Consider the following 24,547-nt stretch of genomic DNA (forward strand, 5'->3'; position numbering starts at 1 on the left):
TCCCTATGGATTTGCCTACACTGCCCATTTTGTATAAATGGAATCATACAGTAAATGGTCTTCTGTGATTGGCTTCTTTCAACCAGCATACTATTTTCAAGGCTCATCCATGTAGCATGAATCTTTACTTCATTCCTTTTTACTGAGTACTAATATTCCATCCCATTGGGATAGATCACGTTTTGTTTATCCATTCATCAGCTGATGGACAGCAGAGCTGTCACTGCCTTCTGGCTATCATGAATAATGTTGCTATGAACATTCAGGTACAAGTTTTTATGTGACCATGTTTTCATTTCTCTTGGATATATGAGTAGGACTAGAGTTGCTGTGTCACATGGTATCTCTATATTTAACCTTTTGAAGAGTTGCCGGCTGTTTTCCAAAGTAGCAGCACCGTTTTACATTCCTACCAGTAGTATGTGAAGAGCACTGGATTTTGTCTCTTCACCCATCAAGAAATTAAAACTCTTCCTCCAGCTCCATTTTTTAAAAAAATTGAAGTATTGTTGATAAACAATGTTAATAAGTTTCAGGTGTACAACATCGTGATTTGATAAGTCTCTACATTTACGCTATGCTTACCGCAAGTGTAGCTGCCATCCGTCACCATACAACGCTGTTATAATACTTATGCTATTCCTTTTATCCCCATGACCTATTCATTCCATAACTGGAGGCCTGTATCTCCCACTCTCCTTCACCCATTTTACCCATTCCCCACCCCCGCCCCTCTGGCAGTCGTCAGTTTGTTCTCTGTATTTATGGGGTTTGTTTCTGCTTTTTGTTTGTATATTCATTTGCTTTGCTGCCCTAGCTCCAATTTCCAAAAACCAGGGAAAAGATTTTATTTGGCCTGGCATGGGTCAATTCTTCCTTCCCGCCAGCTGGAATGCAGATGTGATGGATGGTGCTGGAATAGCCATTTAGACTGTGACTTGGAAATCCTACTTGAGAAATGGTGGCACAAGATGGGAGGAATGTGGGTATATGATGATTGCACACTATCATACCAACTCTGGGCTGCCCGTGGTCATGGGTAAAGAAAGAAACTTTTATCTTTTTTTTTTTTTTTTATTCATGAGAGACAGAGAGAGAGATAGAGGGAGGCAGAGGGAGAGGGAGAAGCAGGCTTCCCGCTGAGCAAGGAGCCTGATGCGGGCTCGATCCCAGGACCCTGGGATCATGACCTGATCTGAAGGCAGACCCTTAACGGACTGTGCTACCCAGGCGTCCCTGAAACTTTTATCTTAATAAGTTACTGTGACTGGTTTTCTGTCACTCTTAGCTGAACTGAATCCTAACTAATAATCATATACTACGTGCCGGGTGCCAGGTACCATCCTACGAAAACACTACACGCCTCAACTCATTGATTCCCCACATCAAACCAATAAGATAAGTACTCTGACTCTTACCACCTCCCCTCTTTTTGAGATAGAAAACTGAGGCTCAGAAAAATCAAATAACTTGCCCAAGTTCACACAGAGTACACACAAGAACAAATTGATAATGATGAAACTAAACTAATGGCAATATACAATTAATAAGCAAGAAGAACTATAATCAGAACCTCAGCTACCTCAATATACTCGTGATGATGCATAAGAAATTGGCCTTTTGAAATCTGAGGGAAATCCAACTATCTGCATATGTGCATTTGCCAAGCATTTTTGTGGCTGCCAGGCTTTTTCGTAGAGAGCTAAATTAGAATCTTTAGCACTCTTTAGATATGTGTCAATTGTAGTTTATAAACATCAAATTTTAATGACTCATTTAGTAGATTACTAAGTAGCCCTTAGCTGCCTGCAAAAATAAAAATCTGTGGAATTACACATCTTTCACATGTAACTAATGAAGACAGACGTTTGTTAAATTCACAGTCTGTCAGAAGGACCTACAGACCATACCTTGAGAATCATCCTTATAAAATGCTGGGGAATTAAGGCTCTTGCTTTAAATCTGTAGCCTTCTGTTTCTTGTTTCTTTATATCTTATATGTTTCTCTCTATCTCTTTCATATTTGTTTGAGATTTAAGATAATGAATGTTTTGAGATGATTAAGTTCAATTAACACTTGCAATACCCACTAATAGCAGCCGTATGGCATTAGGGACGAATAATGACTAAGAATAATTACTTCCTTTCTGGAGACTCATAATCCACTAGGAAGATGCTAACAAGGTAAGAATAACCCAAGGCGAAAGGTACGTAATAGAGGTAAGTTCTAAAGGAATAGAGAGGAAAGGGATTATTTGTGCCTCTGGATGTTGGAGAAGTCTTGAACAATCATTAGGACCCTGCCAAATGGAGAAGAGAAGCCAGACTACAAAAAAGAGTAACAAAAGCACAAAGCTATAGGAAAAATGGAACAGGTTTAGGGAATGACATGTAGCCCAGGGCAATTTATTTATTTAAAACTATATGCAGCTTTCCATAATGAACATGTATTATCTTCATATAAGAATAAAGTAAAATTAGTTTTAAAAAATAAAAGTATATGCAGTGCTACTGTACTAATGTACATTATAAAAACAAAGATAAATATAAATTATAAAGAAAAAATAAGCAATTGTAAAGACATTGCTAATCATGACCACGGTGAGCATTAAGTAGTTAGAAACAGCGAGAACTGAAAGCTCGTGAATTTGTTTTCTAACTTTGGAATATCTAACAATATGAAACTGAGAAATTTATTTTTGCTTGGCTGGGGGCTTTACTTTCTCCAGGAGAGAAATATTAGGAAAGTTTGTAAGAGCTAATAAAAGCGTGATACTCTACTTCAGAATGTTTGTGAACCATCCTTCTATAAACACAAAAATTATAGTCACATCACAAAAAATGATATTTATCACAAAAAAATGATATTGTTAATCATGATGGCTTTTAACACTATTACCAACTAACACTTCAAACCCCGATTTCACACTTAAGGAGCAGCTCATCATTTAAAATAGAAAATATAAATCTCCATTTCAAATGTTCTTTACAATAATCTTCAATTAGGGGGCCAATTCTTGTCAGATGTTAGATGGCCACTATTTTAATCTAAGGCTGCTTAAGGCTCATACTAGGTGTAACAAATTTTCAGCCAGTCCCTTAGGCTTAAAATTTAGTATTATCTTTAATTTGTAGTTTCTTTTGAGAATTCTTTTAAATTCTTTTAAATCATTTGCCCTCTTGGGGAAGATTAATTTAAAACTAGATAATATAATCTGTAAATCCACTCAAAAAGCATACAAATACCAATAAAGTTATAGTATAAACTGAAAGCAAACAGGTGAGGATGCCACCATCAAGCCCTTCCAGCTGTAGCATCTTCCCTTAGGGTACTGCCCTTACTGCCTACAACATGAGATAGTCCGAGTAAGAACACCCATGCCCATCTAGATGTGTGGGGGGCATTTCCCTCACTAGTGTATACATGCAGTGAGCACAGTACTAGATACACAGTAGGCATTCAACACACATGTGTTGAGTGAATGAATAGGGAAGAAAGGTAGATCTTCATACGTAGATCTTAAAGACCTTGATCTTATAAGCAATGAAGAACTATTGCAGAGTTGTTTTGGAGCTTTTTTGTTATTGTTTTAACATAAGAATGGCATGATCGGATCTAGTTTTTAGGCTTATAAGATGAGCAGGAGGATTGGACTGGAGTTGAAGAGAGAAGACTAGGAATTTGAGATAAATTTCAGGAGAAGGAGTTGATAGGACTTACTGACTAATTGGCAGCGGGGGTGAGGGAAGCATTTGGGGTTAATTCAAGTTGTTTAGTTTGGATGCCTGTGAACTTGATAATATAGGAAGAGTGACTTTGGGGGAAGGAAAGGGTAATGAGGGCTAGTCTGGACCTACTGAATTTGGGCCTGGAGAGACACAGCAAAATGCTGGCAATGTGAGACTAGAGCTCAGGAGGAAGGCTCGGAAGGAATGACCCATTTCAAAGTGATAATTAAAACAATATTTGATGATGAGATTTCTCCCAAAGAGAGGATATATTTGAAAGACAAGTTCATCCTATTGCTTCTCAGCTTTAAAACTATTGGACATCCATGATCTAAAAGATAAAATCCAAATGTCTTAAATTAATACTCAAAACCCTCCTTGGTCTTTTGCCAACCTATCTCTTGTTCAGTCTTTTATTCAACCTACCAGCTTTTACAAAGAGCCTGGGTGTGCCATGGTGTTTGCTGGGGACAGAGAGATGACTAAGTCTTGGTCGATGGCCTGGGGGAGGTCTACTGGGGAAAAGGGACAATAAAACAGAATATTAGGAGGGGCATGTTCTGGGCCTAGGAGTATGGCTCCCTTGACTGGGCAACAACTGAGCTGAATCTTGAAGGAAATTTAAGTTATAGCTAAAATAAAGGGAGAAAGGGTGGATGTGGAGACTCCTGTTCCCTTGTGTAGTGGGTTGAATGATGGGCCTCAAAAAGACATGTCCAAATCCCCGCAACCTGTGGATGTGACCTTATTTGTAAAAAGATGAAGGTTTGCAGATGTAATTAAATTAAGGATGTTATGACCAGATCCTTCTGGATTATCTGAGCAGAGCCTAAATCTAATGACAAATATCCTTACAAGAGACAGAAGAAGAGAAATCATACAGAAGAAGAGAAGGCTCTGTGAAGACAGAGCCCGAGATTGGAGTGATGTGGCCACAAGCCTAAGAAGCCAAGGAATGCGGATCGTTAACCTGGACGAGGAGAAGGATGCTCTCCTAGAGACTCCAGAAGGAGTGCCATTCTGCCAACACCTTGATTCCCAATGTCTGGCCTCCAGAACTGTGAGGGAATCAATTTCTGCTCTTCTAAGCCACCCAGGTTGTGATAATGCATCACAGCAGCCCAGGAAACTAATACTCCGTGTTCTTCCGAGTCCTCTGCACAACTAACTCTTTGCTAACGGTGAACAAGATGCAGTCCTTGTTCTGCGTGAGACGGCCACACAAAAATGAAAAAAATATGTAAGTTACTTCTAATAGTGAGTGGTAGGTCCTCTGAAAGTTAAGCTCTGAATTCTATATTCAAATGTCCACTTGCCATCTCTACTTTAATGTCGAATGGGCATCTCAAACTTAATCTTCCCCAAATACAGATCCCTGGAGATGCCTGGAGGTGGGACACGGATCTATCCAAGATGATCAAGAAAGGCTCCGGGGGAGGTGACCTGTGCAGGAAGACGAGGATGAGCTAAAGCAGTGACTGAAGGAAGGGCAGTTCCTAGCAAGGCGCTCATTTTTGGTTTTGGTTTTGTTTTGCTTTAGGAAGGAACACCGCCAGTGGAGGTAAAGAGAGGAAGAAGAGCAGCTTCAGGGCAGAAGGAGTCATGTCTCAGAGGAGCAGAAGTGCTCGAGGCATCGGTGGGACAGCAATACAGGAAGCAGGGTCTTCGAAGTACACAGTAGAGGCTAAATGATGTCGACTGCAGATTAAAATCGGCTGGGTTTGAATCCTGGCTCTGCTACTTACTGCTTATAAACTTGTAGGAAATTACATTTTCTTTTCTTTTTTTTTTTTTTAAAGATTTTATTTATTTATTTGAGAGAGAGAGAATGAGAGAGAGCACATGAGAGGGGGGAGGGTCAGAGGGAGAAGCAGACTCCCCGCCGAGCAGGGAGCCCGATGCGGGACTCGATCCCGGGACTCCAGGATCATGACCTGAGCCAAAGGCAGTCGCTTAACCAACTGAGCCACCCAGGCGCCCGGAAATTACATTTTCTGGATCTTCATTTCCTCAACTATAAAATCAGCATAAAAATAGCTCCTACCTCAGAGGAATTTGTTAGGAAAATTAAATATATTAATGTGTTGTAAAGTACTTGGCTCAGTGTCTGGCAAAGAATAGGCAATAAATGCCATTATTACTATTAAGATCATTAAAAGTAGCAGCAGGTTTAGAATCTGAATGTGAGCACTGGGAGGAACTTCAGAATCATCTAGTCAATTTCCTCACTGTACAAATGGAGAAACTCAGGCCTGAAGTGTCTGTAAATTGGCCAAGTTTAAAGACATAATTGGAGGCAGAGCCAAGACTTGACTAATCAATTGAAAGTCTGTGCTTTCTCCAAGTGGGCTTCACATATAGATTTGGAAATCATAGGAATAGAAGTGGTTAAGTGAATCTGGGGACACAGTCCAAGTGACTCAAGTAGGGACACAGTGAATGAGCAGAGAATGTGAAAAGAAAAAAAAAACAGGAAGAAGAGCTAGCAAAGGAGACTCAAAGTGGGGTCAGGGAGGTAAGAGAAGAACCAGAAAAGAGTAATGAAGCCAAGACAGAGACTTCAAAGGGAGAAAATGGTCAGCTGAGTCAAATACTCCATAGAGTTGAGGAAAGATTATGACTAGTACAAAATGCTACCTTTGAAGTCAACTTGATTTGAGCATCAGTTCCACAAACCAAATTCTGAGATTTGGTTTTCCCACATGTAAGATCAGGATGTACTTGGAAAATCTGCTGACTCCTTTACTAAATTCAAATCCATACCTTCTAAAGTTGGCCATGGGAGGAGATTTTCCACTTGGGGAGGGATAGCTGGACCTGAGTCCAGACTCTGAAATTAACCTTACTCCTGTGTCTGTCACACTCATGTCTGCTGCGGCCAAACCAGCAGGAGGCTGGAGGGGGACAAAACATGGATTTTACAGTTTTCTCTTTGCCATAGTAAGACTGAGACAGGTTCTAATATTAAGTAACATACTATTTAAGGCTAGACCCCTAATGTCGGGGCTGGTCAGGGAACTCTTTGTTTCTCTTTCTAGAACTCCTCTATAGATAAACTCATCACATCCATTAGCTTTAAAATACCATCTCAATGGCCAAATTTTTATCTCCAGTTCTGAATTCACCCTGAGCTCCAGACTTCCTGCCCCCAAACTAGGTCTTACCTCAGTAGTCCCAATCTTGGTACATTTCAGTCAACCCACTGGCACGTTCTCTAGGTTCTACCTCCAGAATGTTTTCCAAATCTCAAACCTTCTCTACCTCTGATACTTGTGATTGTAAGCTACCACTGTCTCTTACCTGGCCCACTATAGTGGTCTCCCAAGTGGGTTTTCTGCTTCTACTTTAGCATCCCCTTCAATCTACTCTCCACACAGTAGCCATATGAGCTGTTTAATACAGAAATAACCCATTACGCTTTTGATTATAAACCTCCAATGGCTTCCCATCACACTTAGATTAAAACCCAAACCCCACCAAGCCTTATAAGATCCAGACCCTGCTCACTGGACTTCTTCTCCCTTCACACTTCTCTCTCTCTCTCTCTCTTTCTCTCTCTGCTCCAGCTTAGCCCCTAGTTTGCTTTCTGCTCCTGAAACACACCACACTCATTTCTGATGTAACATTAGCTATTCCCTCCATCTGGAATGCCTTCCCCACCTGCTCCCCTATTCTCCATCTTCACAGGGTTGTCTTCTCCTTATCACTGAGGTCTCTGCCTATTGTCATCTTCTGAGAGAGGCCTTCTCTGTCCATCCTTGCTAGAATAGCTCCCTGGTCAGTCTCCATCATATTCATTGGCTTAGTATCTGATCACTTGCCACTAGTGATATATTCTTGTTCACTTTTATGTTTATTGTCTGTCTCTTCCCTACTGGAATATAAGTTTCCTGAAAGCAGAGATTTTGTCTGTTTGGTTTACCACTGTGCTCCCAGCCTCAGAAAAATGCATACGCATGGTAGGCCCTCAATAAATACTGATAAACAAACAAACAAACAAACAAACAAATAAATAAAGGCAGGCTCAGGACAGAAGGGAAATAAATGCAGACAGCCCTCTATCATTAGGTCATCTGACTTGTAAGCTAGAGTCCTCAACTTTTTTTTTTTTAAAAGATTTTATTTATTTATTTGACAGAGACATCGAGGGAGAGAGCACAAGTAGGCAGAGAGGCAGACAGAGAGGGAGAAGCAGGCTCTCTGCCGAGCAGGGAGCCCGATGCGGGACTCCATCCCAGGACCCTGGGATCATGACCTGACCTGAAGGCAGACGCTTAACCGATTGAGCCATCCAGGTGCCCTAGAGTCCTCAACTTTAACATGAAAATGCCTTCCCCTTGCTACTTCAGAGTGCCCAGGGGAGTACCCAGATTTGTAGTGAGAGAGAGAGAGAGAGAGAATGACAGAAAGGAGGAAGAGGAAAAGCTAGAGAGACAGGGAGAGAAAGAGGGAGGGTGGCAGGGCACCCTGGTTCACTCTCATGCCTTTGTAAGGTTCACTTAATTCTGGTTTCACCCAGGGAATCTCCCTACCCACCTGGATGATTGACACTGGGGAGCTCCACATTCCTGGATTCAGATGCCATTCTACATCCCCAGTAGAGGTTTGGACTGAAGGCAAACAATAAGCACATCAGAAAACATCTTACAAGAAATGCAATCATATGAATAGCAAGGAGAGCTACTTTCTGCAAGGTAATGGTCTCTATCCTACACACTCCCCATACTTGTTCTGAGGATCAGATAAAGGAGAGTGATCTGGAGTGTGGCACACATATCTAAGTCACTATACCACACTGCTGAGTGTATCTGTTGATGAGAAGCAGAGTGAGTACTCCTGGCAAAATGCCATCTGTGTTACTCACACCACAATACTGGGCATTTACAGTGATGATCTTGGTGTCCTCTCTATCCTAGATGACTTCAGTATCTCACTCGGTAGCCCCTCATGGTTCCCTGATGTTACAATGCTCTCACTTCCACTGTGCTTCATCCACATGGTCACACTCTGAATCTTATCCTCAACATGACTCCACTTTGGAAACCTTCAGCCCCAAGACTTAAGAATATTTGATGTTCTGCTCACACTAGCCCACCTTCTAGCTCTCATATTCACTTACTCCCATTGTACCTACTTTTCAACCCCACCAAGACTTCCTCAAACTTTTCTTCCCCATCTCTTAGTCCTCCAGTTAATGTAATAGTTTTGTTTTTTTTTTCTTTCTGTTCTCGGTAGGAAAAGTGGCTCTCCCCTGTCCTGTTCCCAGGGATCTCTCTGCCTGAATTTTGGACTCTAGCCCCACCCCCACCTCTTAATTTATCAGTTATGTACTCTCTCCTTTAGGTCTTCAACTTATCTTTTCCTGGCAGTTTTCCCTCAGCACACACACGTGATCATACCTCTTGAAACAACTACCAAAAAACAAACAACCTTAGATTACATGATCTGATATTCTCCTTATCTAGATTTCTCTCCTGCCTTTCATGGCCAAGTCTCTCACCCCACTTTCACCCCACACACTCTACACCCCTCTGAAACCTGACTTCTGTCCCCACCATGCTTCTGGAAACTCTTCCAGACCAGACTCCAGTGGCCTAACAGGCTGCGGTCCTATTTCACTTCTTATCAAACTTGGCATCATTTCTAGAAAGCTTTTCCTTCTTCTGCTTCTGTGACACCCACGCGGTGGTATTCCTCTTCCCCTCCAGCAGATCCTTCCAAGTCTCCCTAACACGGTTCTTTTCCTCTTTCTCTGAAGATTCACTCTCCACGTCCTTCCCTTCCCACTGCCTGTACAACTCTCTAAGCAACTTTGCCATTGCCTAGGCCTTCAATAGTCATTACATATGCTAATCTCAGACATTCTTGGAGCTTCAAACCTTATCTCGCTTTCTGGATATTCCTGTTTTTATGGCCCATAGGCACCTCAACCTTTATATGCACTGAACGGAATTTATCATCTTTCCCATTCCCAAAACCAACTCTTCTGTATTTTCTATCCATGTAGATGATAACAAACATCCATCCAGTGACTCAGGCTAAACGCATGAGAGAAGCCAAGCTTGTTCATCTCCCCTCTCTGCCCCCCTCAGCTCCTCTGTTGAATTTACCTACTAGCTATCTCTTCAGTCCATCTGTTCATCTCCCTTTCTTTGATACTGCTCAACTCAGACCTTTTGCAACCTTTTTCTGGATCATCTCAATAACTTCTTGACTGTTCTTGCTGAGAGCTTCGTCTCCTCCAGCCTAAAGATTTGATATTGTTGTTTTTTTTTTTTTTTTTTTGTGGTCATGTTATTCATTTATGTCTTTTTTTTTCTTTAGTGTCTTTCTTATTTTTAAAGATTTTTATTTATTTATTTATTTATTTATTTATTTATTTATTTATTTATTTATTTGAGACCCAAAGGAGAGAGAGGACAAGCAGGGGGAGCAGCAGAAGGAGAGGGAGAAGCAGGTGCCCCACTGAGCAGGGAGCCCAGCACACAGGGCTCGATCCCAGGACCCTGGGATTGTGACCTGAGCCAAAGGCAGATGCTTAACTGACTAAGCCACCCAGGTGCCCCTTTATTGTCTTTTTCAAACTAAAAGTAATATACTCTCATTGTAAAATAGCCAAAAAGTTTATAAGGTCATAAGGAAAAAGTCACCCCTATCCAGTCCTCAAATCTTACTCCCAAATAAGCCTTTTTCCCCCCTAAAAATATGATATTAAACATGCAGTATTTCATCTACTTCATTTTTTTAAAAAAAGATTCTACTTATTTAGAGAGGGTGCATGTGTAAGCGGAGAGGGGGGGTGGGGGGTGGGTGGGGGCAGAGAGAGAGGGAGAGAGAGAATCTCCAGCAGACTCTGCACTGATCTTGGAGCCAATGTGGAGCTCAATCCCACCACCCTGAGATCATGACCTGAGCCGAAATCAAAAGCTGGAGGCTCAACCAACTGAGCCACTCAGGTGCCCCTGTATTTCTTCTACTTTAAGAGGCACTTCCCCCCATAATATTTATTTATTTTTATTTATTTATTTTAAAGATTTTTATTTATTTATTTAACAGAGATAGAGTGCACAAGTAGGCAGAGCGGCAGACAGAGGGAGAAGGAGAAGCAGGCTCTCCGCCGAGCAGGGAGCCCGATGCGGGGCTCGATTCCAGGACCCTGGGATCATGACCAGAGCTGAAGGCAGACGCTTAACCAACTGAGCCACTCAGGCGCCGCCCCCCCCCCCCATAATATTTAACATCTCTGAGACCAAAATGTATCCTACAACCCACGGCATCTTAAATTTGGTTAAATACACTACTGTTCTGCAATGTACTATTTTTACTTGTTAATATGGGTCATGATTCCAAACCAGCACTGCCTCCAGGATGATCTTTCTAAAGTATGAAGAGTCAGGTCAGTACCTTCCCCAAAATTCTTCAAAGCGCCCCCCCACCTCATGCTCCAGGCCCTCATTTTCTGACTCTGTCCTACTTTGCCAGTCTCCTTTCCAGCACATCCACACACATTGTCTTCCTTAAAGCCAAGTAGTTCTATTTGCAGTTAGTTCCCCAAATATGCCGTGCTGAGCCAGATCTTTGTGCTTTTGCATAATGTTTCCTCTGCCTCTTTCTTATCTCTTCTACTCAAAGTTGCCTCTTACTGGAAAATTGCCCTGATTGCCCAGGCTAAGCCTGGGTTCTTCCTTTATGCACTGCCCCTCAACTTCTCCAGCATCTGGCGCACATATCTGTTAAATCACTTAGAACAGGTTCATGCCGTTTCTCTTGTTTGTTGCTCCCAATGCATAGTGAGTTCTCGAGCATGCTTTCTTCTTAATATGCATTTCTAGTAGTGCCTGAACAGCATGGCTCCTCCATAAATATTTCTGGAAATAATGAACTGTACATGAGAGAGGCATAAAAATGCTCCCTGAGGGAAGGTGAAGAACATTGTCATTAATCATCCTGTAACCTGGGACAAGAGAGAGAAAAAGGAGGTGAGAAGGTCTGGGTGCTAAGGCCGTGTGCACCCAGAAATCTAAAGCAATTGGATTTTTTTCCTTCTCTTTCCCAGCTTCTGCTCCTCAGACCTACTCATTCCACCCTTAACTAAAGATAATCTGATTCCAACAACCATGCCTTGATGAGCCCTTTCTTTTTCCCTAGTCCTTTTAAGTGCTTCAAGTCCATAGCATCACTCCTCCTTGCCACAAGACCCCTTTTTTTAGCCAGAAGTTTTGAAAAATACCAAAGGGGGCAGGGAGGTTCTTTCCACTTGCTTCTCGAAAATACCCACCTGAATTTACCATTTGGACTCCCTCCTGCCCTAGGTGTGGACACGCCTCACAGTCCCATCAAGACTCCACACCAGGAAGTAAACACAAAAGGAGGCTAAAATTTAATACAAAATTTTTATTTTAATAACCATTCTAAAAGCTTGACATTAATGTTTCACCTCAGCAAAAACCACTATCCCCCTTCTCAACCCAGTTATTGGGTTTGAATTGCAGAAAATGCCAAAAATAGACAAAAACTTTTCCCAGTTCTTCTTTTTCACCTAGATAATTTAAAGCCAAGGATTCCAATTCGTTCATGGAAAACTGCCAGGGTACTACTGGGGACTTAAGATGAAGCTCAGCTAACGTTGTCTATGTGGCAGTTGTCTATGTTGACAACTGTAGGGCCAACGTACTTTCAATACCGTCCCTTAGCAAATAGGACAGGGACTCATGAAACAACCAAAAACAGTAGCGCAGAAGGAAAAGTGGAAAAAGAAGGGGGAGTATAGGAGAGAAAAGGGGTACAACAGGGCAGGAGAAAATAGACTTTATGATAGGAAAGGTAGCCTAGGGGAGGGCATGGAACCACAAAAATAAATAGATAAAATAATGAAAGTATCTTGGGCATGGAAACAGGACTGTCAAACAGGCTCTCAAAGACCTCAGTTAAAGAGAGGGCCAGACCAAGAAGTGGACAGACAGATCAAATGAAAGGGAAAAGCAGCTGTTAGGAAAAGCTCTGTGTCTTGAGGCCAGTGACAAAGACAGCTCTGGTGCACAGATGGACTTGGAATTGGAAAGTCTACAGCCTCTCCACGGAGAATGAGAGTCAAGCGGCCATTCTAAGGTTTGGAGCAGTGGGGTCAAATCAGGCAAGCTTGCAACATGCTTACTACTTCCAACGTGGGGAACCTTCCATTCGGGGAGAAAAGGCAACACCGCTCAAGCCAACACAGAAGGGACTGTACAAAAATCTCTTCTGTTCACAAACTTTGCAGTAAATAAAAACTAACACTAGACAACAAATACCTTCACTGCATGATTCCCGTTCCTTTAAAGCTGCTGGGGCAATCAACTATCAAACTGAGTTTTCCTTAACGTGAGACAATTACTAGGAAAAAGAAAGGCTGAACCCAACCCCTAACTTCCAGAGTGATTTCTCTTTTCAGTACAGACTGAGGTGTATTTGGATGCCTGAGGAGCAGCCCGGGCAGTTTGTCTAGATGAAGAAAAGCTTGTTTGGGGTGCAAACTGAGTTCCCCCGACCTCGATACTGCCTTAGGGAATCTGAAATTCCCTACCCCAGGGCGTGAATAAAGGCATCTTTCTGGGACACCGCAGCGTGCCAGTAAATTTACACCTTCCTCCCCCTGCCAACGGCTTTCGCCAGAACTTCTGCCGCACCGAGAGAGGGCAGGAACGGATTTTCCACGCTTTCGTTTCCTACGTGGCCGAGACCCAAAGGAGCGGCCGGTCGCTTACCTGCCTCGTCTGGCCCCGCCCGGGAGGGGCTGCGCGTTCCGCCGAGCGGCGCGCTGTCGGCTCCAGCTCGCCGGCGACTCACCTACCGCGCTCTCTCTGGCTGGGAGCAGCCTGACTCATCTGGGAGAGGTGGCAGGGCTGGGGAGACCTCAGAGGGCGGAAGGACAGGAGGAGGCGGGCCGGGCCCTTCCCCCAGAGCCGGGGAGGAGGCGTCGCCAGGACGCAGGTGAAACCGACTCCGACCTATCCCGGGAACTTTCGCGGCGGGGACTCGCTGCGAGAGGCCCGCGTCGCGCAGGGGCGGCCGAGGAGCCGCCCTCTCCTATCCGGGCTGCGTGCGGGGGGCTCAACCCGGGGGCCTCTATCCGGGGGCGCTCGGGGCCCGCAAGCAGCGCCGCCCTCCTCGGCTGATGGAGGCGGGTGGCGCCGCCCCGGGCGCAGGTGACCCACGACAGGCCAGGGTTTCGGCTGGCAGAGGGGAGCGCAGGGAGGGCGAAAAGCTGACACCCGGGGCCAGGAGACGACAAGGCAGCGATGGCCCGAGAGTTAAGCCAGGAGGCACTACTGGATTTTCTGTGCCAGGCCGGGGGAAGAGTGACCAACGCCGCCTTGCTGAGCCACTTCAAGAGCTTTCTCCGAGACCCCGACGCGCCCCCCAGCCAGCACCAGCGCCGCCGCGAGCTCTTCAAGGGCTTCGTCAACTCGGTCGCCGCAGTGCGCCAGGACCCCGACGGCACCAAGTATGTGGTGCTCAAGAGGAGGTACAGGGACCTTTTGGGGGAGGAGGGGCTGCAGCGACCCCGAGACCCGCCCGCGGCCGCGGCCCCTGCAGGGGGAGCTGCGTCCTGCGCCCCGCAAGCCGCGCGCGGGGGAGAGCAGCCGCTGCCCAGGCGGCGGCGGCGGCGCGAGAAGGAGCCAGAGGAGGAGCCAGCAGGTGCCGCAGCCCCGGCCGCCCACTCAGGTTGCAGTGGACTCGCAGCCCGCCGCACCCGGGAGGCAGCCCGGGGAGGCGGCGGGCGGAGGGGCGGCTCTGGCCCCGGGGCGGGAGCGAGGTGCGCCGCTGCGGAGACACAGGGCCGCTGCTGCTGGGAATGCGTCCAGAACAGCCTGGAGGGACTGCCGGGGGAGCAGGTGCTCGGTGCAGTCCCGGGCCCCGCCACCGCCGGGGAGAAGCCGGCGAGTGCCCCGCCGGCCCAGGATGACCGCGGGGCTCCCAGGCGGCAGCCGGAAGGCGCGCCCGCAGAGCACGCACGGGTGCCCGCGGCGCCCTGCTCGCCTCCTACAACTGTCGAGGCCGCCGGGAGCCGGGCTTCGCCGCCTGCTCTCCTGTCCCGCCCTGTTTCCCCCGGAGACCCGCCAGAGCTGTTGACCCCGGACTCTCTGCATTATCCCACCCTGCAGCAGCAGCAACAGCTCACTTGGGAATCGGTGGCCAGACATCCCCAGATTCCCAAGGCCCGGGACCAAGGCCCCATCCGAGCCTGGTCGGTCCTGCCGGACAGCTTCCTCCAGCTACCCTCGGAGCTGAGCTTCTGGGTCCGGGAACCTAACTCAGAGCCTCCAGACCCCACTCTTCCCTCTCATTCTGTCCTTTCTGTTGTTCCGGAATCCTGTCCCGAGAACCCTCCATTGGCAGTCTTTCGTAGCATTCGTTGTCAGCTGTCCCTGCAAGATCTGGAAGACTTTGTGGACCAAGAGAGCCACGGCAGTGAGGAGAGCAGCAGTGGGCCCAAAGAGTCTCCTGGGGGCTCTGAAGAGGGGCTGCAGGTTGCTCTGGGAACCCCAGATTGGAGAAAGCTCAGGAATCCAGCTGGAGGTCTTTCTCCAAAGGAGGGCAGCCCCAGCAAGAGCCTTCAGGGCCTCAGGAACAGAGGGGATGGTCACATCTCTCAGCTGGTCTCGACAGAGGCTAATGGCCTTGCAGACCACCCCCAGGAGTCTTTGCCCTGGCCAGCTCCCAGGTTAAGGAGATCCCTCAGGAGGAGCTCTCAGGCAGGGAGAACCAAATTGTCTTCTTCTGATGAGGAGTATCTTGAGCAGGACTTGCTGAAAAGGACTCGGCGCCCACCGCGGTCCAGGAAACCCTCCAAGGCAGGAACAGCATCCAGCCCAAGAGTGGATGCTGCTTTGATACCCAAACCTACAGACATTAAGGCTTCTGTAGCTGAGCGGGGTCGGCCACACACCTCCTGGGCCGGGGCTGGGGAGGAGTCTGCAGCCTTGGTCCTACACAGACCTTCTGAGCACAAGTCATCTGTGGTCCCCCTGGATGCCAGGGAGCACGAATGGATTGTGAAGCTTGCCAGTGGCTCTTGGATTCAGGTGTTGACTTTGTTTTGGGAGGACCCCCAGCTGGCTCTGCACAAAGACTTCTTGACTGGGTACACTGCCTTGCACTGGATAGCCAAACATGGTGACCTCAGGGCCCTTCAGGACTTTGTCTCCAGCACACAGAAAGCAGGGATTGCTCTTGATGTCAATGTGAAGTCCAGTTGTGGATATACCCCTCTGCACCTTGCAGCCATTCATGGCCACCAGGGGGTCATCAAATTGCTAGTGCAAAGGTTGGCTTCTCAGGTGAACGTCCGGGACAGCAGTGGGAAGAAGCCATGGCAGTATCTGACCAGTAATACCTCTGGGGAGATATGGCAGCTACTGGAAGCCCCTCGGGGCAGGCCCATTTTTCCTGTCTATCCTTTAGTCCGAAGCTCTTCCCCCACCAGGAAGGCCAAGAGCCGGGAAATATCAAGAAATATCACCCGGAAGACTTCCTTTGCTGCACTCCTCAAAAATCAGCACAGCAAATGGAAATTGGCCAACCAGTATGAGAAATTCCCCAATCCAAGGGAAAGAGAAGAGTACAGTGACTGAGGTGGTCCCGTCTTTCGAGCATGCAGCCACCACACCCTCATCCTTGAGCTGTTGGGTGAGAAAATTCGTGGGCAAGAGAAAAATTGCTGAGGACTTGGTAAGGAAGAGATCGTGTGAGATGGCCTGCCGAGGGTTTACCTGCCTGGATTTTATGTCAGCACATCCCAGACAGCAGGGGTCATCCAAGCTCTCCGACCGCTCAAGTCTTGGGGCCAGTGAAACCTAGACACAGGGCAGAGGCAGGTGCTTAAAACCCAGGAAGTATTCTTCCCCTTCCCTTGCCAGCACAGACCTGGGCACAGGGAGCCACACTGTTTTCCAAAGCAGCTACTCCAGGCCTTGGCTACAGAGGGAACAGATGTCTAAGAAAAAGGGAGGCAATTCAAGGGATTGACGAAGCCCAAATCCTCTCTGGCTAATAGCTCTCTAGCTTCTATTTGTTTGGACTGTAAATCTTGGCTGAGAGTGGAAAGCACCAGGTTTGAAATCAGATGGCTCCTGTTTTCTCCTTTTTTCTCTTTTTCTTCCCTCCTTCATCCCTCCTTCTTTCCTCCCTCTTCCTCCCTTCCTCCCCTCCCTCCCTCTCTCCCTTCTTTCTCTCTCTCTCTCCCTTCCTTCCTTTCTCCCTCCCTCCCTCTCTCCTTTCCTTCCTTCCTTCCTTCTTCCCCTCCTTCCTCCCTCCCTCCCTCTCCCCTTTCCTTCCTTCCTTCCTTCCTTCCTTCCTTCCTTCCTTCCTTCCTTCCTTCCATCCTTCCTTCCTTCCTTCCTTCCTTCCATCCTTCCTTCCTTCCTTCCTTCCTTTCTTCCCTCCCTCCCTCCCTTCCTTCATTCCTTTCTTCCCGAATCAGTGAAAATAAAATTATTACTGGAGGGTAGAACTTGATTTAAGAGATTCCTCAGCCTTGTCTTTGGGTCTTCCTTTGAATGCAACCTAAGGTGGCTAATGTGTGAGATGATTAGTGCCTTGTTGGGGTCTCTTCTCCATGATCAAAAAAGCAGTTAGATAAGATCCAGTTATGACTGACATTCAGGCCCTGCTTTAAAAAAAAAAAAATCAACCTAAGGGAAACTTTTCAAATGTAAAAGCTGATGGTTCATTTGCGTAGTTGCTGAAACCATCTTTCCTGGAAACTCCCTGTGTAACAAATGGCAAAATCAGCATCAGTAGTTCTCAATAGGATTAAATGGCCAACATTCATATTATGGGGAAGCAGTAAGGGTTAAGAGGTGAATGCTCCCCCACGAGGAATTTTCTAAGCTGCTAAAAATGTAATTTTATTTGCACTAAACTTAATGCCAATTAAGATTAAATTATTAGCCTTGAAGTGCTGTATCTGTAACAGGACGTGTTCCTTTTAATTGCTTGTGATGGGACTGTGGAATGAGAGAATGGCTACTCGTAAGTTGCAATAGAGTATCAAGATTTCAAAATATAAATTTAAAGAGGGCTGAAAAGTTAAATGTCCGTATGGAAATTGTTAATTTTTTGTGGAATGTTTTCATGTGCTGTGGCAATGATGTTGTGTTTTCACAGTATTTGTGTGTTTCTTCTGGGTATTTTTCCCCATTAAAATATCAACACAACTTTATAAGTTCTTGTACTTATGCCAATTACTGTTAACTTTCTTCTTTACAAAATTGCGTTTCAATGAGTGTCAAATATTTTTCTTTCTTTGGAGTTTTACTTTATAATTTTGCTGAAATAAATCTATCTCTGTTCTATGAGAAAACAAACACAAGATAGATATAATAAATAAGTCTAAGCATTGTTTCTTCCAAAAAGACCCATATAAGAGATGAAGTTTGGCAAATCAAATCAAGAAAAAAGCAATACCCCAGACAGTGGGGGCATGGTTAGGAGAGATGAAATTTGAAAGAATAAAAGATAAACAACTATATAAATACTCTAGTGAGTGATTTTCAAGGAAAAAAAATCTTAAGTATCGGGCGCCTGGGTGGCTCAGTTGGTTAAGCGACTGCCTTCGGCTCAGGTCATGATCCTGGAGTCCCTGGATCGAGTCCCGCATCGGGCTCCCTGCTCAGCGGGGGGTCTGCTTCTCCCTCTGACCCTCCTCCCTCTCATGCTCTCTGTCTCTCATTCTCTCTCTCGCAAATAAATAAAATCTTAAAAAAAAAAAATCTTAAGTATCAACTTCCTTTTAAAAGACAAAGAATATTTTTACTTTATCATATTTTCATCACAAGATCAATGTATTCAATGAATATGTTTGCCTAGTACTGTGGCGTTTACAAAGGTAAGTGGGATGTGACCTCACCCTTCTTGAAATGTAAAATCTAACAATTCATCTTAACTTAAAATCTAATGAGATTTGTTGCTATTGATTTATACCTTATCTTGCTCCCAGGGTGTCTCTTAAAGCTGCATTGTATTAGACATAAGTTTTGAAATGAGACAAAGAGACAAAAGGCGGTACCAGGAATGAGGACAAAGCAACCACAATGCAAGAAAAAATTTTCCAAAGTGTCCTAAGTACAAAATTAAGTGCTCCAGAGACTTTCAGAGGAGAGATTTCCTCGGGCTGGGAAAATCAGCGAGGGCTTCACGGAGGTGGGGAATCTTCAAGTGAATGCTGCCGGCTTTCCAAAGAAACCAGCTTTATTGGTTCTGCTTCAGTGCGTGATTTGCATAGCACTGGTGTTGACTGATGGTTCACTGGTTAGAACACAGAGTGGGTCTCAAGTTGATTCTCATGAGGATTCACATCCCTGTGGCCTTTGTCCACACATCATACCTATGACTTTGATCAACTCTCTTACATGGTCAACATATATGTTAGGAGGGGGCAGGGCGGAAGAGGGTGTTGAAAACAGAGTAAAATACAAATCTGACTGTGTCATTCTCTTGCTCAAGTCGTAAAGTCCAGACTAGGAGGGCTGGCAGGCCCAGCACATTTTTCCAGCCTCCTGCCAACCACTCCCTGCCATGAACTCCACACTCAAGCCAAACCAGACCCATTGGAGTGCTAATGGCCCTACCCTCTCAGTTTCTGTCTAGGTGCTGAGTTCCCTCAGCTTAGAATCCCTTTCATTGTTTAACTGGTGACCTTATGATTTTTCGAGGGACAGCTCAACTGTCAAGCGTCTAAGAAGATCCCAGGGTAAATACCCCCAAGCCATGGGGCGCCTGGGTGGCTCAGTTGGTTAGGCGACTGCCTTCGGCTCAGGTCATGATCCTGGGGTCCTGTGATGGAGCCCCGCATCGGGCTCCCTGCTTGGCCGGAAGCCTGCTTCTCCCTCTCCCACTCCCCCTACTTGTGTTCCCCCTCACGCTCTCTCTCTCTCTGCCAATTAAATAAATAAATAAAATCTTTAAAAATAAATAAATAAATAAATACCCCAAGCCAGAAGATATATAGCTCTTTCGTCAGAATTCTCATAATACTGTGTACACGCCTCACTTACAGTTTTTGCCACATGGTATTTCAGTAAATTGTTTGTTTTATTTTTCCTGAAGACCTTGAATGTCTGGAGATTGGAGAGCATGTTTTCAATTCATCAAAATTTAGCAGATACTTACGGTACATTACTATGTGATAAAGATATAATTCCTGCCTTCAAGCACTCATAATCTACTGGGGAAGGAGGGTCACTGAAAAATCATTTCAGCAGCACGAGGTAGGTGGATAGACGTGTGCATCTAGACTCTGAGAATACAGAGAAAGGGATATTTATGGAGCATTTTCTTTATACTAGGCTCTATGCTTACACTGGAAATTCAACATCCAGTAAGATATACATGTTTCCCATTTTCACGGCACTGTCCTGGACCAGGGAAGTCAAGAAGATGAAATGAAAGTTAGATGGGCTTTGAAGGGCCAAGTAGAGAAAGGAGGAAAGAATATTCCAGAAGAAGGAAGGAACTTGAGTAAAGCTGCAGGGTGGGTTTGGGGGACACTCGGACACTGTGGCTGTGGGGAGAACACAGCTAGTGCTATATGGCAGAAGTGAGGTGGTGCGGAAAGAGACCAAGATGAAAAGGTAATTTAAGGCCAGGTTGAAAAAAGGGTCCTTTGTGCTAGGTTGAGAAATATAGGCATTTTCTAGGAAGCCATGAATTGTCAAAACGCCTCCAGAAAATCTTAGTCTTATGGCAAATATAGATGTTTTCCTAAAGCCTTAATATGAAAACAAAAATAGATTCTAATGTAGTAGATAGATGTAGTCAATTCAGAATTTTCCCTTAAATTTTTCTTACGTCTTCAGTGCTGTTAATGCTTGTTTGCTAGGAAGTAGTGGAAGGCAATAAAATAATTGAACAAATGGCAATTGAATATTAAAGGTAACATCAGAAACTGTTGATAATCTTAGCTCAGCCACTTGCCTTTTTTGTAGACATAGTTGTAAAGCAGTGAATTTCAATCTTATAAATATATATGATATATACCACAGTCTTATTTCCTGCTAGTAAAATTGCGTATGGTTCAACATTTCAGGATGTTACACATAGCATGCCAAGACTTCCAGATGCTTTTGATTGTAAATTTGTAAAAATACTATTGAGAGACAATTCACATACCATACAGTTCACCTATTTAAAACATACAGTTCAACGATCACCACAATAAAATCCTGTACAAGTTTGAGAACCACTGACCCAGGCAATGGGGAGCCATTGACAGTTGAATGCAGGGGAATGATATATGTAAGCTGAAGCAAAACAGATTCCTCTTGTTTCAGTAAGGGAGACAAATGAGAAACAGAGATCAGTTATTATAGTGTCTTAGTTTCATATGGGAAATATTAGGAATGTTGACTCAAGCAGCTGGATAAAGTGGGTAAGATTGGATGTCTACAATGAGGAGAGCAAATTCTAGTCAGAGAGGCTGATGTGGTTGATAAGAATTAGAAAGAATTGGGTAAGATCCAAAAGGATCTCTCTATTTCCTTCCATCTGTAAGAAGCCCTGGTTCAGTGATTACATCATTTCATTACTGTGATGAGAGTCTAGGTTCCTGGTGACACTAAGAATGTAAAACTCTGTACAGGCTGGTTAGCACAGCAGTGCTGGTGTGTGTGCTTGTGTTTGTCGACATCAAGCAAATGATTAAAAATGTGTAAATGAAAGCATAGGAAAGTACAGTACTTAAGCTCATGACAGTGAAGGCAATGAAGCTATGTTGCCTTGGGTTCCTGTCCTGGCTTGGACTAGACCTTCAACTTCACAACTGTCTCATTTTTAAGATGGTTTTGTTTTGGTTTGGTTTTTGGGTTTTTTTGAGAGGATCAAGTAAATTAATACAAAGCCCTTAGAAAATGCCTGGCACATAGTAAATCTTAAATAAGTTAGCTGTTACTATTTTTAACACCATTCAAAATATACCGTTTGACTTTAAATTTCCATCTATGCTGAAAACAAAAAAACTTCTAGTTGATTAAAAAGGTGCTACAGGAACAAGAGTTGCTCATCAAACGTTTTTCCTTATGCTCTTACGTAAAAAGATGCCTGCGTTTCTCATTTCAGATGAAAACGTCTACTTAACTATCCCTCGTGTGTAAGTCATTAGCTATTATGATATGTCATTAAACAATTGTATCTAATTGAAGTCACAGAAACTAACACTTGTCCAATTAGCAGCTCTGCTCTGGCCTGGAACTAAACCTGGGCAAAGCCCTGAAGAGCGGAAGCTTATGGGGAGTTGAGTGCGTGGCCGTGTGAAGCCAATAGCACTTGAAATTTGAAATATCTAAATTCAACTATGCAGTAAACTTTATCAAAATTCCACTAACTTGGTCAAAATGAAGTCTCACTGGAGTGGATTGAAAATTATTGACATTGGGGTGCCAGGCTGGCTCAGTCGGTGTAGCATGCCACTCTTGATCTCGGGGCTGTAAGTTTGAACCCCACATTGGGTATAGAGATTACGTAAAAATTTTAAAAAATATATATTGACATATCAAACTAGTCCTTCTCTTTGGTCTGAAGAATAGTACTTCTTGATTCCTAACTCCAAGTTCGATTCCTCTTTTCTACTTTTAAGAGTTGGGTTATAAAAAAAAGGCATAACTGTGTGTAAATTATGCCTCAATTAAGCAAGAAAATGATATTGGGGCCAAAGCCCATGCTGTTTTGAGAGGGTCTAATTCTTCTCTGTGTTTCTTCTATTTATATGAGTAAACAGTCCCAAATCTAGCAGTTTCTTTTTTTTTTTTTTAAGATTTTATTTATTTATTTGACAGAGAGAGAGAGAGAGACAGTGAGAGAGGGAACACAAGCAGGGGGAGTGGGAGAGGGAGAAGCAGGCTTCCCGCGGAGAAGGGAGCCCGATGTGGGGCTGGATCCCAGGACCCCAGGATCATGACCTGAGCCAAAGGCAGATGCTTAGTGACTGAGCCACCCAGGCGCCCCCCCAAGCCTAGCAGTTTCTAATAGGTATTTCTATGCTATCACTTTTTCTGAAACTATAATATTTAACCTCATAGGACTTGAAGCCTTTTGCTATTTATGTCCCCAAATACAATTAGCTTTCTAGTGAGCTCCTGTCTTGCTGTCAAGTAAGGTAGTGCTGCAGGGACATGAATGTAGTGAACCAAATGATTTACCAGAATCCCAGGAGGAATCTCATCACCTAAGAGACTGAGCCAGCCAAGGTAGTGCTGAGACCAGGAGGAATTAAGCCAGAAATAGACCCATTTCCTTGGTCTGAGGGCCTAGGCTTGCCAAATCACATAAGGGTGTCTAGATCAGAGTATTTGGGGTTTCTAATTAAAATGAACTTTAAAAAGTGAGCAAATGGGGATGCCTGGGTGGCTCAGTGGGTTAAGCGTCTGCCTTCCACTCAGCATGATCTCAGGGTCCTGCTCAGTGGGGGGCCTTCTTCTCCCTCTCCCTTTGCCCTCTCTCTCTCACTCTCTCTCTCAATAAATAAAATCTTTTTTTTTTAAAGTGAGCAAATGAATATTCATTCAGCTGATAACAACAGCTTTGCCTGAACTGACGGTCAGGGAGTCACATTGATTTTTCTTTCTGGAAAGGACTAGAATACATCACCTGCATAGGACTAGCTATGCCTTTACAGTGTTTGGATGTTGAGTGAGTGTTCTTAATTTTCACCTGGTGTGGCCCTAAATGGTTCTCTGCCAAATATGAAATCTCTGTGAGCCTTCATTTTGTGAGGAAAGGCGAGGGGAGAGAAGAAAAAGAATAATCAAGTTGGCCTCAGATCTTCAGGATGGAAGGTGCTACAATTGCACAATGTGTAAGATTACTAACAGGTAGCAGAAAATGGGGGGAAAGCCATATAATGACTTTGCTCTATCCTGAGGCCAAATCTTCTCACTGTAGTGATTTTAATTCTTGATTCCTAAGGGGCATATGACCTAAGTAACATTTCCTAATGGTGTATAATTAGCCAACCGGTGAAGCCATCTTTCTAGGCATTGTGAGGAGATCACAGAATATTGCCCTGGATTTCTTGGGCAAGATTCCTGATGTCCGTCGTAGATGCTTGGATAACTGAATCCTAGAACCACTTTTCAAAATTGAGGTATAAGCATTTCTTTCAGGAGCAGTGTGAAATCCAGTGTGGATGATCTTTCACAGGCATTTTCTCTTTTGGATCTTTGCTCTTGGCCAGCTACAGCATTTAGTAAGGGACTGACCAGGGGATTGAAACGCAAGACTACTTGTTACTTGTTAAGATTTTTAAAGTATTTGAAAATATGAATTACTGGTATTATTGATATCCTATGTTACCACCCTCACCCATCCATCATGTATATTCTAAAGGGGCATAATAGGAAAGTGAATTGGTTGTATCTGTTCTAACACCACAAGATTTATTGTGTTTAAGACATCTTCCAGATTATTAGTAAAGGAAAGCATCTGCATGAGGCAGCCAACCCAGAGACTAAATCCTAATCCTGAACAGGCTGTGATTTTTTGAGAAAAGGATTAATTCTCTAAGCACAGGGCCAAGATGCACTTCTGTAGGCGGAAGTTGTATTAGATGCTATCTGACCATAACTCTCTCTTATATGTGTGTCACCTTACACTTTCTTGTGGTCTCTGGGGTCCAGGTGTTTTCCTGCTAAAAGCTTCTTCAAGGCCACCTGGAAGAGCAGAGTGGCAGCAGAGGTGGACAAGTATCACCTGGCAATCCCAGCATTGCGGGCACAAGATGGCTCTTATTCTGCCATAGTTCATGTTTTCCTCTTTATTGTGGTACATCTCTGACTCAAATTCT

General features: G+C 44.5%; 1 protein-coding gene across 1 annotated transcript; it reads left to right on the plus strand.

Annotated features, from left to right (window-relative positions):
• Nucleotides 1–13,960: 13,960 nt before the first annotated feature.
• On the plus strand, nucleotides 13,961–16,343 carry SOWAHB (sosondowah ankyrin repeat domain family member B). Its single transcript, XM_035004386.1, has one exon. It carries the CDS (start codon nucleotides 14,007–14,009, stop codon nucleotides 16,341–16,343), a length of 2,337 nt encoding a protein of 778 aa, XP_034860277.1. The 5' UTR covers nucleotides 13,961–14,006.
• Nucleotides 16,344–24,547: the final 8,204 nt, after the last annotated feature.

This window comes from Mirounga leonina, unplaced genomic scaffold, assembly GCF_011800145.1.
Source record: "Mirounga leonina isolate KUSES-001 unplaced genomic scaffold, KU_Mleo_1.0 Mir_129, whole genome shotgun sequence".
Lineage (NCBI taxonomy): Eukaryota > Metazoa > Chordata > Mammalia > Carnivora > Phocidae > Mirounga > Mirounga leonina.